This window comes from Budorcas taxicolor, chromosome 5 (assembly GCF_023091745.1).
Source record: "Budorcas taxicolor isolate Tak-1 chromosome 5, Takin1.1, whole genome shotgun sequence".
NCBI lineage: Eukaryota > Metazoa > Chordata > Mammalia > Artiodactyla > Bovidae > Budorcas > Budorcas taxicolor.
The window spans coordinates 93,554,935-93,573,234 of record NC_068914.1 but is presented as its reverse complement, the minus strand read 5'-3'; the positions used below and the strand labels follow the sequence as shown (position 1 = coordinate 93,573,234).

Here is an 18,300-nt window from a genome sequence, read left to right as displayed (position 1 = left end):
CCCTAAAAGGTGACCTCCCATAGAATCAGGGACTTTGCTTTACTTATTGCTTAGTACCAGCTCCAAGGGGTGCTGAAGTACTTGGTGAATGAATGCCTTATGGGGGGTTGTCATTAGAACCATCTTAGACAGGAAAGGAGAGTCCCAAATTCATGTTCCCATCTCAGTATTTTTTTTTAACATATAATACTCAATGCCTGAAGAACTTCCCTGCCTTTATCCCCTTACCCTCATGATGAAGCTGTCATCCTGCAGCCTGTGAGTAAAACTGGGGTCAAGAGTAGGAACCCTTACAGTGTAAAACCTCTTCAAAGTAATCTCCACAGTATTAGAGATTAGCCTTTGGGAAAGGGATTTGCTGCTGGAATTTCAAAAACATTAGATCTGAGCCTGGCTTAATTACAAAGAAAAACACTCTCAGGAATCTTTAACCAGCTGAAAATACGCTTCAGCAGTTAGATCAAGTTCTTATCCATGCTACTCAATGTGAACAAAGATAACTGAAGGCTTCTGAGGCAGAGTCTTTAGTTAAGCATGAGCTAAACTGCAAGGACAGAGCTTCAGTAACTCACCAAGACGTCTGTCAGGTAGTCCACACTGTAGTTCTCACCATGCTTCCGTGCCTTCCCGTTGATAGAGAGAGTGTAGTTGTAATATTTAGAATTCTTTTCCTATGAAAGAGAGGAAAGTGAGTTGTTTTTTTGTTTTTTTAAATGAGGCCAGCATACAAAATGAAAGTTGGAAACCATACTGGGCTAAACTGTACTCTGCTTCAACAGTGGTAAGACATAAGAGGTAATTGCTCAAGTCAATACTGAATTAAGACTTCTTGACTACGGTTTTGTTAACTACGAGCAGAATTTCAATAATACGCTTAGTTAAAAAAACCCAGACACAGATCCGGTAGAACAGCAAAATATGTTGCTAAACCTTGTGGAATGCAAGAAAAATATCTCACAACAGAGTGACTCACAAATCAACAGACTTTCAAGGAGATGAAATGGCCAACTGTAAATGCAAACCGAGTAATGTCAATATCAGAGCTACAGTAGAAAGTAAACCTGTAGGGTTGTGTGTAACTGTCGCTGACTTCATCGCTCACTCACCAACGCATACCAGTAACTCCAGCCCAGAGGGACATGTCCGAGTCCACCTGCATCTGGGGCTCCATACTGGAAAGCAAGACAAGCAATGCATCAGAAGTTCACGGGATGTGACCAGACCAGAAAGAAACACGAAAACTGTCAGAATCTTTTTACATCAGTGCCCGAAACACAGTTAAGTGCTCAATTTCCACAAGTACAAAAATCAATTGAAAAGGGAAGACCACTAAAGACCTAGCGATGTCTGAAGTGTAAGTTGGCAAACTATGGCTGGTCGGCCAAATCTAGTCTGCCAGCTGTTCTGTACGGCTGGCAAGCTAAGAATTTTCTTCCAAACGTTAAAAAATATAAACACTAAAAAAACAAACAAACAAAAAAAAAAACAAAATCAAATATACTTGAATTTAAAAAAAATCAAGAGAGGATTATTTTTGTGACAATTTGCCTGAAATTTAAACTTCAGTGATGGTGGAGCATTACTGAAACACAGCCACACTTCCTGGTTTCCGCAGGCCTGTGGCTGCTTTCCAGTGACAATGACACAACTGAATAGTCACTACACAGACATGTGGCTTGCAAAAGCCTAAAATATTTACTCTTAGTCCTTTACAGGAAAAGGCAATATAGCTAAAGCCATAGGGCCCACGTGCTGAGCTACTGATTGCATAGACTGAATGGGCTAGCCAGCCTTGTGGCTAACAGCCCAAATCAGGCTATAAGCTCTCAGTCTATCAGTTCAGCTCTCCTGCTGATGAAGTCCATTTTTTCATTTTTGCTATTTTATTTATGTTTATTTTTTGACCATGTCACATGGCATGTGGGATCTTAGTTCCCGCACCCCCTGAATTGGAAGCTCGGAGTCTTAACCCCTGGACCACCAGGGAACTGCCCTGAAAACTACATTTGGACTCACTTTATCTGATAAGATAGAGTGAAGATTAAGTGAGGAGACCACAGAGTCATCCCATTTTATCTTGACAAGGCTTAATACTGTCCATTTAATGCAGTACCTCTAAGAACTAATTCTTTGTATTTTGAAGAATTTCTGATTTTGTCTATGTTAGAAGATCTTCAACATGAAAAGCAGTGTGTGTTCTCTTTATGACCTGTAGCCATAATCCACCACATTTATTGCTCACGATTCTTTTCAAACTGACTCATTTTTCATCAAACCCACAAAGCTGCCAATTCCCCCATTATTACAGGGAGGGAGAGAATTAACAAAATTCAGATCAGATATTAAGATCTCTAGCAACCATGGATAAAGTGCATAAGAAAACATACGTGTTCTCTTTGCCCTGAATCCCACTTTTACTTTAAAAGATAATCCCAAACATTCTCAAACACACTATTCTCATTAAGCCTGAACTCTTGACTAAATGCTAAGGCCAGTGTGGTGGACCCAAGACCCTGAAGTCTGGCCTGGGCAGGTCACAACGAGGCTTCCCTTCATCCCGGGCCTTCAAGGCCAGCATGCTAACCAGTCAGGCACATACTTCAATGGCCTGAATGTCTTAGGCTTGGGTGCTCTTCCTTCATCACTTATCTCCCCCACAATCTGTTTCCCAAAAATGGGTTAAGTTGTTATTATTCAGGAAAGAAGCTCAAGGGAAAAAATTCTTCACTCTGGTCCTGATAAAGGAGAACTGGAAACAAAGATACCGTGATAGCCATGTGACAAGCAGAATTCTTGAGGGAAAAAGGGAAGATTGTCTCAGACCACAGTGGTCTGAAGACTATTTTAAAATAAATGCTCCAGAAACTATCTGAAGAAAGAATAACCACCATGTCCAAATCCTGTAAATTACATTCATGTAAATAAGTTCCTGTTTAACAGGTAGATGAAGAGAAATGCCAGATACCCGAAAACTCTTTAACATGACTTGAATAGATACTAATTAAAAAACAATTAACATGAATTATATAAATTCACATTTCAGGAGCTGTTATTAAAAAACAAAAGGGAATAATTAGACCATTCAACATACCTCATTTAAGTATTTCCCTGCAAAAAAGGTCTGATAACCACACATTGATCTGAGAATTGCTGGGAAAGTATTCGGTTCCTGGATCTTCTGCCAAGACTTGCTACTGCAGTTTCCCTCCAGAGTGTTGTTAACCACGTGATGATTGTGTGGGTACTTCCCTGTCAGGATGCTGGCTCGGCTCGGGCAGCAGAGAGCACTTGGCACATACTTCAAAAGGAAGAGAAGCCAGAGAGACAGAGTTACACAAGACAGACGGATTCCTCACCATTTCTAATCAGAACAAAGAAAGCGGCTCAATTGCCCTAACTTCAGACCTCTAGTTTCCTGTGGAATAGGGATTTTCTTTACATATGACACACTTCAGAGCTGCTTTAAGTTCTCTAGTGGAGACAGGAAACAGAACAGCCAAGAGAAAACACCTCTTTTTCCGCTAGTTTCTGTTTACAGGATAACCTGAAGCTGTTCTAATCTCATCGGCCGAAGAAATGTTACACAGAAGGAACACAGCATGCTGGGAGCAAGGTCCTGAACAAACATGAAGAATACTCTTCGAATCTAGGGCAGCTGAGAAGTAGGGAGTCATTTTCAGGCTGATCTGGAGTTTTGTAGATTACCTACATCACTTTAATACACTGGACACAGATTTTTTTTTCCCTACTCTAATTATGTATCCATTAGCTCCTATCATCAACAGAATTACTCTGTTTGACCTAGTAATATTTGTCTCGGTCCTGACACTCATTACCGATCCACTTTACAGAAGGGTAATAGTAGCTTATACTCACAGCAGCAGGGCAGGAATGCTCACTTTGCTCATTTGAGCACACCCTTGCCAGAATTACGTACTATCCCTTTGAAATAATTCACATTTCTTTGGCCTTTCAAATTGGAATTGGTGTTCTTAAATACTGGTGAGGATGAACATTCTCCACATGCATATTGATCAATTATGTTCATGTGAATGGTCTGTTCACGTGCTTTGCACATTTTCCCCTCCTGTTATATAAGGTTTTTTTTTTACTTCCCTGGTGGCTCAGACAGTGAAGCGTCTGTCTGCCTACAATGCAGGAGACCTGGGTTCAATCCCTGGGTCGGGAAGATCTCCTGGAGAAGGAAATGGCAACCCACTCCAGTATTCTTGCCTGGAAAATCCCATGGACAGAAGAGCCTCATAGGCTACAATCCATGGGGTCGCAAAGAGTCCGACACGACTGAGCAAATTCACTCACTCACTACATAAGCTTTAAGGAAGGATTCAATCATGCTACAAATACTTCCCAGTTTTTACTTTTGCTTTTTAATTTGGTTGGATGTTTGACTTTTGTAATTTTCACACTGGCAACTCTTTTAATTCTTCTCCTTTTTTATTTCCTGACCTATTTTTTGGCCAATGCTAAGCTGTTCACTGCATCTTCATATTACAATTCAGGGTCTGGTAGAGATATCTCTTTAAAAATTTTACCTTGATTATTCTAACCTACTTATTATTCCAGTTAACTCTGGAATCACTAAATTCAGCCTAAAAAGAATCCCACTGGGATTCTGACTAGAATAAGCATTTTATAATGTGTCTCCCCACAGAAAATGATGTGTATAACTATGCATGAAGTACTTTATCACTCACCAAATATTCTAACTGCATTTATAGGTCTTAACCATTACTGGACACCACTAGCTATTCCTAGAGTCTATATTTTCCTGCCTTTATATCACTGGGATCACCTCTCCCCCAACCTCATGTTTCTCTAACTAGTTACATGGAAGAAAGTTATTTACAGCTTTTCATTTCTAACTCACTAAATTCTATTAATTTAAAAGTTTCCAACAACTCTCTTATGATTTCTAAGTAGAAACTTTAGACAAATGGAAATAACAATTTTGGTCTTCACAAGACTTAATGCCAGTGACTAGACAGTTCAGTAGATGATTAAATGAGAGATACTGGGCCCTCGTTGTCGTCCCTAAGAATAGTACCCTGAGACTTTAATCTTAACTGTAAGTTATGCTGTTTGTTTGAAATAGTCATCATAGTGTATTCCTCTAATGGTTTAACAAATTACAAGAAAAAGGGTGCCAACATTTCAGATGACTTTTTTGGGGGGATGTGGACCATTTTTAATGGTCTTTCTTGAATTTGTTAAAATACTGCATTTATGTTTTTGTTTTTTGGCTGCAAGCATGTGGGATCCTAGCTCCCCGACCAGGAATCAAACTCTCACCCCCTCACTGCTGGAAAGCAAAGTCCCAACCACTGGACCACCAGGGAAGTCCCTCAGAGGACTTTTAAACATCTGTTGAGACAACCATCTAATTTTCCTTCTTTTAACCATTGCTGGTGGACGACATAATAACCACCATTATGCAGTGGTACTTACTACAAGTCAGGCATTGATGTAAGTGCTTGCTTTACTTGTAACAATCCATTTAACCTCTGAGATAGGCTTTAGTATTCCTATTTACAAATGGGGAAACCAAAGACAAAAAAGCTTAACAACTTGCTCAAGGAAGCACAGCTAGAAAAGAGACAGCAAGAACATTCAAAACACAGTGGTCTGGTTCCAGAGTCTGTGCTCTTCACCACAACACTGTACTGATCTTCAAAGGATTTCCTGACACTAAGCTATGCTCCCACTGACTTGGTTATGAGCATGGTTCCTGAATTTGATTTGTTAGTGTTTCGTTTTGGATCTTTGCATTTATGTTTATACATGAACATATACACATGTATTAATATCACGTATATGTATGCATACACACATGCATAGTTGTTAGGCTTGTTCTGTTTTGTTGGTATTATCTTTGCTAGGTTTGACTATAACGGTTAATTGGGCTTTGTAAAGTAGCCTGCAAGCTTTTACCATGGAACACTTTACAGAGTACAAACGACACCCAATTCTTACAATCCGTTTCCAAACCTCCAATGATGAAGGTTTAAATAAACTTCTATAGCTCTGAGCTGCAGATCAGAATGGCTTACAAGATACTTGCCATAAATCTTCAATAGTTAAGTAGTAATATTTCAATTAAAAGAACTTACATCACATTAAATAGAATCCTTCCTTCAGATCAGGCATTTAACTAGAAGAAAAACCATAAAAATTACAGTAGACTACTCAAAAGAGTGTTTCTTCTTAGAATATAAACACAGAGTTTAACAAAATTAAATCAGCTTCAAAACTTACAGCACTGGAGAAAGTCATTCCCATTTCTCCAATGAGAGCCTTGGTTTTCTTCAGTGGTGTCTGTAAAATAAATAAATATCTGTCAAACAATTTCTTCCAATAAACTAAAACACACAAGACAAAATTTGTGTTTTTTGATTACTCTCAACCTTTTATTCCCAAATGATCAGCTCCATCTAACACTAAGAAACAGCTGAGAGTCCTGTGTGATTCAGGAGATGAACCCAGCAAGTTTGATTACAGTCAGTTATGTCCTGTGCAAAAGTTCAGGTAGTTAGAATGCTTGCAGGAAGGGAAAGTTCACAGCTGATGGCACTGTTCTAGCAACGCTGATTTCAATGTAATGAGATCTCGATGCCCTTCTCTCATTTATCACCAGCCCCTTTACAAAAAGATGGGGCATATCTAACTCCATTCATTCATCTTTAGAAGCAGAATGTGGAAAATGATATGAAAGGAGCCTTTCACCCCTTAAAACAGAAATAAAACAACACTTAGGTTCTGAAAGTCAGACAAGGCCCCCAAACTGACTCAAATATCAGTCACTTGGCAGTGCAGCCCGGATGCCCACTTTCTGAGTATAAGCTCATGGCCCTCTGCACTAGACCAACCACCACCTCAGGTAAAACTTGAGCCAAAGGGCAAACAGATCTACACAGAACCTCATCAAGCAAAAGAATAGTCAGAAATTAGTTTATATCCTTGCTTTTTACCTTTTGCTCAAAATGTAAGATCCTGACAAGTATAGAAAACAACTAGTTTCAAATCCTATGGTGAGGACAGAAAGCATGGTGTTGGTCATTTAGATACAAATAATAGTAATAAATACTAATAATCTTTATTCAGATTCCAGACAGCAAGAAAGGACAATCTGAAGAAGCTCATTTTAGCTGTATTATATGAGTCGGTTGATGATGATTCTGAAGTGCCTTTGAAAGCTGAGACCATACTGAACACAGTTTTAAGTGGATTTTGTTGTGTAAAAATTCCTTGCAGACTAATAACCCAAATACACAACTATATTAATAATAGGGTCATTCTCACTGTATAAAAGTTTCCACCAATGTTTTATATAGATGTTAGAAAACCTAGCTTGAGAATTTTCATTTATTCAAGAACTCTGAAAAAGCATTTGAGAAAACTCAACATCAATTTATGGTAACAATTCTCAAAGTAGATAGATAAGGAATGTGCCTCAACATAATAAAGGTCATATATAACAAGTTCATAGCTAACATCCTACTCAGCAGTGAAAAAAATAAGTCTGTCTTCTAGGATCAGGAACAAGACAAGGATACCCACTCTCGCCAACTTTATTCAACATAGTTTCAGAAGTCCTAGCCACTGCAATCAGAAAAGAAAAAGAAAAGAAATCCAAATTGCAAAGGAAGTAGCCAAACTGTCACTGTCTGAAGACGACATGATACTATGCATGGAAAATCCAAAGACATCACCGAAAAACTACTAGAGCTCAATGAATCTGGTAAAGTTGCAGGACACAACATTAACATTCAGTTAATAAAATTGATATCGTGTTGCATTTCTGCACACTAACAATGAATTACCAAAAAGAGAAATTAAGGAAACAATCTCATTTATAATCACAGCAAAAAGAATAAAATACCTAGGAATAAACCTACCTAAGGAAGTCAAAGACCTGCGCTCACAAAATTGTAAGACAGTGATGAAAGAAACTAAAAAATACACAAACAGATGGAAAGATACACCTGACTGACGGATCAGACAAATTAATATTGTTAAAATGACCAAACTACCCAAGGCAATCTACAGAGTCAATGCAATTTCTATCAAAACACCAATGCCATTTTTTCACAGTACTAGAACAAACAATTTTTCAATTTGTGTGGAAACACAGAAAACCCCGTATAGCCAAAATAACCTTGAGTAAAGAGAATGGAGCCGGAGGTATCATGCTCTTCTGATTTAGACTATACTACAACGTTACAATAATCAAAATAATATGGCACCGGCACAAAAACAGACATGTAGATCAATGGAACAGAACAGAGAGACAGAAATAAACCCATGCACTTGTGATCTACTAATATATGACAAAGGAAGCAAGAATATACAAAGGAGAAAAGACAGTCTCTTCAATAAGTGGTGCTGCCAAAACAGGATGGCTTCATGTAAGAGAACGAAATTAGGACATTTTCTGCCACCATATGCAAAAATAAACTCAAAATGGACTAAAGACCTAGATGTAAGACTGGAAACCATAAAAATCATTAAGGAAAAGAGAGGCAAAATGCTCTCTGACATAAACAGTAGTAATATATTTTTGGATCTGCCTCCTAAGGCAAGAAACAAAATAAAAAACACATGGCACCTAATGAGATTGAAAAGCCTATGCCCAACAAACTATTGACCGAACAGCATCAACAAAAACCAACCTACCAAATGGAAGAAAATAGGGGCAAATGATATGACTGCCAAGAGACTAACATTAAATATGTAAACAGCTCATATAACCCAGTATAAAAAACCAAACCAACCCTGATTAAGAAACAAAAGACCAGGGCTTCCCTGGTGGCTCAGTGGTAAAGAATCCACTTGCCAGTGCAGGAGACATGGGTTTGATCCCTGATCCAGAGATCCCACATGGCCCGGAGCAAAGAAGCCTGCGTACCCCAACTGCTGAGCCTCTGCTCTACAGCCTGGGACCCACAATACTGAGCCCACGGGCTGCAGCTACAGAAGCCTGTGTGCCCGGAGGACCATGCTCCACAACAAGAGGCGCCCACACTGCAACTAGAGGGTAGTCCCCGCAAGCCATAGCTATAGCAGAGCCCAGGCAGCAATGAAGACCCAGCGCAGCAAACAAAAAAATTAACAAACTTATTCTAAAAAAAGAAACAGATGACCTAAACAGACATTTCTCCAAAGACAGACAGATGGCCAGACACATGAAAAACGATGCTCAACATCATTAACCAGACAAAAGCAAATCAAAACCACAATAAGATACTACCTAACACCTGTCAGAATAGCCATCATTAAAAAAGACCACAAATAACAAATACTAACAAGGATGTGGAGAAAAGGGAACCCTTGTACATTGTTGGTGGAAATATAAATTGGCACAGTCGCTGTGGAAATAGTATGGAGGTTCCCCAAAAAACTAAAAATAGAACGACCATATGACCCGGCAATTCTACTCCTGGATATATACCTGCAGAAAACAAAAACATTAATTTGAAAAGATACAGGCACCCTAATGTTCAGAGCAGCATTATTTACAACAGCCAAGACATGGAAGCAACCTAAGTCTCCATCAGCAGATGAATATATAAAGAAGATGTGGTATATACCTACAATGGGATATTACTTAGCCATAAAAAAGAATGGTATTTTGCCATCTGTAACAACCTGGAGGGTACTATGGTTAGTGAAATAAATCAGACAAACACTGTACGTTATCACTTATATGCAGAAGCTAAAAAATAAAACAAACTAATGAATATAACAAAAAAGAAAGGGATTAACAAATACAGAGAACAAACTAGTGGTTTACCAGTAGGGAGGTGGAGGTGGGAGGGCCAAGACAGGAGTAAAGGATTAAGAGGTCCAAACTACTATGAATAAAATGTATAAAATAAGGTACACAGAAACACTGCACAGCACATGGAATACAGCCAATACGGTATAACTATGAATTGAGTATCATCTATAAAAATCTTGAATCACTATGTTGCACACCTGAAACATATTATAAACCAACATACCTGAATACCAAAAAAAAAAAACAAAAAAACCCCACCACTATAGTAGTCATAACAGAAATGGTATAAAAACAGAGACATAGATTAATAGAACAGAATAGAGATCCTAGGAATAAATCCACACACTTATGGTCAATTCATTCATGACAAAGGAGTCAAGAATATACAATGGGAAAGGAATATACAATAAATGTTACTGGGAAAGCTGGACAGCCTCACGAAAATCAATAAAGCTAAAACACTCCCTCATACAATACACAAAAACAAACCCAAAATGGCTTAAAGACTTAAATATGACACCATAAAATTCCTAGAAGGAGAAGGCAAAACACTCTGACATAAACTGTAGCAATATTTTCTTATATCAGTCTCTCAAGACAAAAGAAATAAAGGCAAAAATAAACAAATGGGACCTAGTCAAACTTACAAGCTTTTGCACAGCAAAGGAAATCATAAAGAAGAAGATAACCTATGGACTGAGAGAAAATAGCTGCAAACAATGGGACCCACAAGGGGTTAATTTCCAAAATGTACAAATAGATCAGTATAAAAAAAACAAAAACCCAACCAAAAAGTGCAGAAGACCTAACAAGATGTTTCCACAAAGAAGACATACAGATGGCCAACAGACACAGGAAAAAATGCTCAACATTGTTTAATTTTTAGAGAAATGCAAATCAAAACTACAATGAGGTATTACCTCACACCTGTCAGAATGGCCAGCATCAAGAAGTCTACAAATAATGCTGGAGAGGGTGAGGAGAAAAGAGAACTTTCCAACAATGCTGGTATGAATGTAAATTGGTGCAGCCACTATGGAGAACAGTATGAAGGTTCCTTAAAAAAACTGAAAGTATAATTACAACATGATCCAGCCGTCTCACTCCTCAGCATGTATCTGGAAAAGACAGTCGAAAATTTGCAAAGATACATGCACCCCGATGTTCACAGCAGCACTATTTATGACACCCAAGATGTGGAAGCAACCTAAATGTCCATCAATAGATGAAATAAGATGTGGGGTGGGTGTGTGTATACATGCACACATATACACACAGTGGAATATTACTCTGTAATAAAAAGGATGAAATTTTGAAAATCTGCAGCAACATGGACGGACCTAGAGATTATCATAATAAGTAAGGGCATAGAAAGACATATAATATTATATGATACACGTGTATGTGGAATCTAAAAAAATAATACAAATGAACTTATTTATAAAAACAGACTCACAAACATAGGAAACAAACTTATGGTTACCAAAGGTGGGGGATGAAGAGATAAATTAGGAGTATGGGATTAACAGATACACATGACTATATATAAAAAGATAAAAAAACAAAGACTTACTATGTACCATGGGGAACTATGGGCTTCCCAAGTAGCACTGTTGGTAAAGAATCTGCCTGCCAAGGAGATGCCAGAGATGTGGGTTCAATCCCTGGGCTGGGAGGATCTCCTGGAGGAGGAAATGGCAGTCCACGCCAGTATTCCTGCCAGTAAACTCCATGGACAGAAGAGTTTGGTAGAATACAGTTCATGTAGTTGCAAAATAGTCAGACACGACTTAATGACTAAACAACAACAATAAGGGACTATTTCACTATCGCACTGTAAATGCTAATGGAAAGGAATCTGAAAAAGTATATGTATATATATAACTAAATCACTTTGCTGTACACCTGAAACACAATACTGTAAATCAACTACAGCTCATTAAAGAATAAAAAAAATCTACAGAGCAAAGGAAACTTACTGAATGGGAGAAAATACTTGACAAAGGATTAATATGCAAATGGGCAGAGGATCTGAACAGATGTTTTTCCAGAAAAGACATATGAATGGCCATAAGGTATACGAAAAAATACCCAATGTTTCTAATTGTCAGGGAAATGCAAACGAAAACCACGATGAGATAGAACCTCCCACCTGATAAAATGGCTATATTCAAAAAGACAATTACAAACACAATGAGATAGTACCTCATATCTATGAGAATGGCTATTATTATAAAGACAAGAGATTAAAAGTTATGTGGCAGTCTGGATGGGAGGGGAGTCTGGGGGAGAATGGATACATGTGTATGCATGGCTGAGTTCCTTCTCTGTTTACCTGAAACTATAACAACACTGTTAATCAGCTATACCCCAATACAAAATTAAAAGTTTTTTAAAAATTAAATACATGCACAACTTTAAAAAAATGTGTTGGTAATATAGAAAATAGGGAACCCATACCAGGCTTCCCTGATGGCTTAGACAGTAAAGAGTCTGCCTGCGGTGAGGGAGACCTGGGTTTGATCCCTGGGTTGGGAAGATCCTCTGGAGAAGGAAATGGCAACCCACTCTAGCATCCTTGCCTGGAAAATTCCATGGACGAAGAAGCCTGGCAGGCTACAGTCCATGGGGTCCCAAAGAGCTGGACACAACTGAACAAGTCCACTTTCTTTCTTTCTTTCTTATGCATTTGTTGATGGAAATATAAACTGGTTTAGCCAGTATGAAAAATCATATGGAGGTTCCTAAAAAAATTAACAATAGAACTAACCATATGATCCAGCAGTTTCACTTCTGAGTATCTGAAGAAAATGAAAACGCTAACTTGAAAAGATGTATGTACCCCATGTTCACTGCAGCATTACAACAGCCGAGACACGGAGACAACCTCAACGTCCACTGATGGATGAATGCGTAGAGAGGATATTGAACATATATACAATGGAATAATACTCAACCGTAAAAAAGAATGAAGATATGCCATTTGCAGTGAATACATAGGGAGGGGAAATAGGAATGCAATGTGTAAATGGGAAAAGGACTGTGTGAGCTGATTATAGGGAACTTAATAGTCAAATTGGTATTCATACAAAGCTACTGGAGAGTGATTTTACTAAGACTAAATTGTGTGATTATAACACATTTACTAAACAAAGTGTGCCAGGCACTGATCGAGGCAGTGGTGGACAAAAGATAGAAGGTCCCTGCCCTCATGATCCTTGCACTTAAACAACAGGGAAACAGACAACTATTTCAGGCAGTGGACATCGTACTTGAGGTTGATGAGATTCGGAAAGGGGGAAACTACTTTGGATGGGTGGTCAGGAGAGGCCTCTTTCAGGATGCAACTTCAGTACCGACAGTCACATGGTGAGTCAGTCAAGCAAAGCAGGAGAAGATGCTTTCAGGGTGAGTGAACAACAAGTAAAACGCTGCCAGAGAAGGAAAGCAACACCCATGAGGGTGGAACAAAGGCCAGTGTGCTAGAAGCAGCAAAAGTAAAGGGGAGAATGCAGTAAAAAGACAAGACAGGGAGGCAGGAGCCAGATGTCGATGCAGGGCCGTATAGTTATTCAGATTTTAGTGTAAGTGAAAGTCGCTCAGTCATGTCCAACTCTTTGAGAACCCATGGACTATACAGTCCATGGAATTTTCCAGGCCAGAATACTGGAGTGGCTAGCCTTTCCCTTCTTCAAGGGATCTTCCCAAACCAGGGATCGAACCCAGGTCTCCCTCACTGCAGGCGGATTCTTTACCAGCTAAGCCACAAGGGAAGCCTAAGAATACTGGAGTGGGTAGCCTATCCCTTCTCCACCGGATCTTCCCGACCCAGCAATCAAACTGGGGTCTCCTCCATTGCAGGAGGATTCTTTACCAACTGAGCTATCAGGGAAGCCCTTCAGTTTAAGTAGCAAAGGGGTATTAATAATCATAACCTTTATACTGCTAACAGTATAAAGGGATAACCACGTTCATTGCTTAATCAAACAAGTCCTGAACAGGAACTTGTTTGTACCAAAAATGTATATGTGAACCCATGCTAACCTGAATGATAAAGTCAGTCCTTGAGATCTCAACACAGATAGAGGCTGGACAGGTTAAGGCCAAACTACATTCTTTAAAAAACCACCAATCTTACACTTGCATATGACTAATGTGCTGCTTTACTTGTCTGAAGCAAAAACAAGAAACAAAAAAAAATCCCACAACGCTAAAGGACTCATTTACTTTCCTGGGCCCCAAACACAGCTGCTCTGAAACAACATTCAGACCATTCTGATAGTTCTATGGCTAACTTTTAAAAATGAAAGATCACTTTGCCTTAAGCAAAGACATGATGTATTTGTTTTCCCCCTATGTCCCCTTTCCTCAGTTCCTTGAGATTTTGACCAAACATCACTTTTTCTAGAGAGAATGACTTTACAAAGGGCAACCTGTGCTTCGCTGAAGAACAGTATGTCCATCACACCACAACAACAAAACCAATAAAGCCAAGAAACGGATGAACAGTTCCCTGGACAAAAACTAAAAATGGAGTTCCACAGATGAAACCTACAACAAAAAAGATGAACTGTTAAAGATGATGCTACCACATAAAAAGCTACTACTTTTTTGGTAGATGACTGCAAGATTCCACATCAAACTACAATCCATACAAGTGCTATAATCCTTCGACCTAAGTTAAGTTAGTCTGGGGGATTGACCCCTGTTTATTTGCCAACTATGGCAGCAATTCATAATCTTTTCTGCGGGGAGCAGGGGTCAGAGACCTCCCTCTCTCCACAAAAAAGAAAATAATATACACAAAGTATTGCATGTAAATTAAGGAGTTGCATGACCTCACTTGTGTTCCTGAATGTCACCTGAAAAAATCTCTGATCTATGTATGGTATAAGTGACTATGCTGATATGGGTATGTTGAATGATATCTGGTAAATCAGTATTATCACAGTATTTTAGAATAGGAGAAAAAGCATTTACTCTCAGGGTTCTGAGATTACAAGATGCCAGGATTTGCCCCTAATTATAGCTATGTGAGGCTTCCCTGGTGGCTCAGTGGTGAAGAATCTGCCTGCAAGGCAGGAGACCTGTGTTCGATCCCCAGGTTGGGGAGATCTCCTGGAGAAGAGAATGGCAATCCACTCCGGTATTGTCTTCTGGGAAATCCCAGGGACAGAGGAGTCCGGTAGGTTACAGTCCCGGGGGTCACAAAGAGTCAGACACAACTGAGTGAATAAAAGCATCAACCACATTGCTATATGAGTTACTTAGCCCCTTCTAAATTTAAGTTTCTCATTTTTTAAGGTAAATGTAATACCTACAGCAGAGGATTCCTGTGATGACTGAAACACAGGATAAAACACTTCACACTCTGATTAGCTCCAAAAGTGAAAGTCAAAGTCACTCAGTCGAGTTCAACTCTTTGCGACCCCATGGACTATGTGGTCCACGGAATTCTCCAGGCCAGAATACTGGAGTGGGTAGCCTTTCCCTTCTCCAGGAGCTTCCCAACCCAGGGATCTAACCCAGGTCTCCTGCATTGCAGGAGGATTCTTTACCATCTGAGCCACCAGGGAAGTCCAACTAGCTCCAAGTAGGTTCTCAAATGCCATTATTTCTTTGCTCTTCCCTTTCAAGTCTTGTTTGACTATTAGTGGTAGAATAGTCTGTAAAAGATTACAGAAGTCAGAATTTTCCAGAAAATTGAGAGTATTAAATTTGACTTTTCCTCCACTTAATTTTGGCTCTTCTCTCCAGCACAAACATCTATAGAAAGAATGGTTTAAAGGAGTAAACCTGACTAACACTCTAAGGGGAAGAAACCTCAGATACACACAAACCACACTGGTGGTCTATGAGAGCTGAAGAAACTGAATCCTGAATATCTCACAGTCAAGTGATGCATTTTGTATTCAACTGAGCTATGAAGACTTGGCCTTTTAATTCAGTCACTAAACCATTATTAATTTTTGATGGAGATGGCTTGATTGTTCTGGCCAAAACACTTCAAAAATACAAACAAAAATGTGTTTAAAAAGGAGTTACGTGGGACTTCCTTGGTGGTCCAGTGGCTTAGACTCTGTGCTCCCAAGGCAGGGGGTGTGGGTAAAAGTTTCGTTAAGAGGGCAAGTGTGGCAGCTGGAATGGTGGGAAAAAACAAGTAAAATCCAGGAGGGCCATTAGGTCAAGATTCTTCAATGTCAGTGGGACTGGGCAGAAACTAAAAGGCAATGAGGTACACGTGGCAGGTACAAGTATGGAGTTAAAATGCAAGCATCTTAAACATCATTTAGAAAAGACTCTTATACTCTTGAACACAGATAAAACACATCTACATATGGATATGCTTACCTTGACTGCCATGTATCACACATTTTCTATTCTACTCTATTCCATAGGAAAGTAAAAAAGCTGGTGGCTACTCACTGAACTAATTTCGTAACTCACTTATGGGTTGAAATCAGCAATCTGAAGGACACTGAGCTAGAGTGTTCCCACACAGTAAAACTTAGGAACCTCGTGCCTAAAGTGTTGCAAAGCAAAAAGAGAACTGAAAGGAAGAAAGCAATAAAGAACTTGTTTTTAAAAAGATTAAGAGGAATGCCATGCCCAGGATCAGAGCACTAGTCAAGATTTTGTCTGTACTGCCACAACCACTCATGTGCCTGAGGCAAGCCACCTTCTGGGCCTCCTGGAGGTAGGGGGTTGGTTGAGTAGATGTTCTTGAAGGTCACAAATAAGAGAACACGAAGATACAGAAGTAAAATTCACCCTGGCAAACAACGAAGTCTCGGAAAAACATCCATCTGATAGAAAACGGAATGCTGACAGTATTTAATGCATAAGCCAGGTGTTCCATTAGGTTAATTGAATCTTCCTGATTCTTGTAAGGCAAAGCATTCCCTGAGGAGTTCGACAACCTACCTACCAGAACAGTTCATGTCAGCACTTCTTTTATAAATATTAGGCACAGACATCGTACACAGGGTCAAATGCGTAAATGGCCTAGGTCCCTCACAGAGGGGCCTGGATTTGTCCTCTAGCCCAAAAGACAATCAAGGCTTGCGTACTCTTAGCCATCATCTGCTACTTATTGGTTCACCCCATCCCTAACTGACGTCCACATGTTTGTCTCGAGACATGAAGCAAACTCCTCAGCAGTAAGGTCCAGACTAAAAGCTCTGTGTGGTGCATGCATGTGTGTGGACCCAGAACCGACACGAGAGAAAGAGAAAATAGAGTCCTTCACCTTTATAAGCTTGCGTATGGGCCCGGCGCGGCGAAAGCAAATCAGCTCGGGGTAGAGGTAGCTAGGTGAGTGAGTTCGGGTCGGGGAAAAGGGCCAGAAACCCAGGAGTCAGCCCGGGAAATGGAGGGGCGGGGCAGAAATAAAAAGAAGAGTTACCATGCCGCCGAGCACTTCGTCCTGGTCATCAGCGAGAACCAGCACCACATTGGGCCTCCGAGAGCCCTTCGCCGCCCCGGAGACCCCCAGGCAACCACCTAGCAGCAGCAGCAGAAGCAGCGGCGGCGGCGGCGGTGGCGCTGGGCTGCCGAAGGGCAGGTGGCGGGGGCCGCCTCGCCGGGGCCTCTCTGGGGCCAGAGACAGGAACCGCATGGCAGACAGGGCTCCGGGGGGACCCCGGGCGGAGTGTAGAGACGTGCGGATGACTGACGAGCAACTGGAAGCTAAGGGTGTACAGTAGGGGGCAGGAGCTCAGGTCAGGCGTTTTCTCCCGGGCGCGATCACGTGAATCGGGGGCAGGAGGCGGAGCACGCCGTGCGGTCAAGTGACGGGAGACGGGGCGGGGCTTCGGACGGAAAGGGAGCTGGGCTGGAGCAGCCGGTAGGGAGAGCGGGAAGTGGCCTGGAAGGGGCGAGGAGGCTGCCGGCCGGCGAACCCGCCCTTGCTCCCAGCTCGGGCAGAGGTTGGGTTCTGGTAGGACCTGTTTCGGAGTGCTTTGCGCAGGGATGAAAATGGGGGAAAGAAAGAAAAAAAGAAAATGGGGGAAAGATCGGATAAAAGGAGGAGGGAATCAGTCAACAGGAAGCAATTACGGCATCTGGTCCAATCACTCCATGGCAAATAGATGGGGAAACAATGGAAACAGTGACAGACTTTATTTTGGGGGGCTCCGAAATCACCGCAGACGGTGACTCCAGACATGAAATTAAAAGACGCTTGCTACTTGGAAGAAAAGCTATGACCAATCTAGACAGCGTATTAAAAAGCAGAGAAATTGCCAACAAAGGTCCGTCTAGTCAAAGCTATGGTTTTTCCAGTAGTCATATATGGATGTGAGTTGGACTAAAAGCAGAGTGCCGAAGAATTGATGCTTTTAAACTGTGGTGTTGGAAAAGACTCTTGAGAGTCCCTTGGACTGCAAGGAGATCCAACCAGTCCATCCAAAGGAAATCAGTCCTAAATATTCACCGGAAGGACTGATGTTGAAGCTGAAACTCCAATACTTTGGCCACCTGATGCGAAGAGCTGACTCATTTGT

At 40.6% G+C, this 18,300-nt stretch overlaps 1 protein-coding gene across 1 annotated transcript in view; it reads right to left on the bottom strand.

Moving 5' to 3' along the window:
- The window catches only part of GNS (glucosamine (N-acetyl)-6-sulfatase), a 48,323-nt gene extending 30,785 nt beyond the window's left edge, over positions 1 to 17,538 (bottom strand). The window contains exons 1-5 of the mRNA XM_052639739.1: positions 17,202 to 17,538; positions 6,274 to 6,333; positions 3,092 to 3,298; positions 1,107 to 1,172; positions 573 to 671 (exon numbers count right to left, since the gene is read on the bottom strand). Of these exons, the coding sequence (XP_052495699.1) occupies positions 573 to 671; positions 1,107 to 1,172; positions 3,092 to 3,298; positions 6,274 to 6,333; positions 17,202 to 17,414 (645 nt within the window). The 5' untranslated portion in view covers positions 17,415 to 17,538. The remainder of the gene's footprint in view (positions 1 to 572; positions 672 to 1,106; positions 1,173 to 3,091; positions 3,299 to 6,273; positions 6,334 to 17,201) is intronic.
- Positions 17,539 to 18,300: the final 762 nt, after the last annotated feature.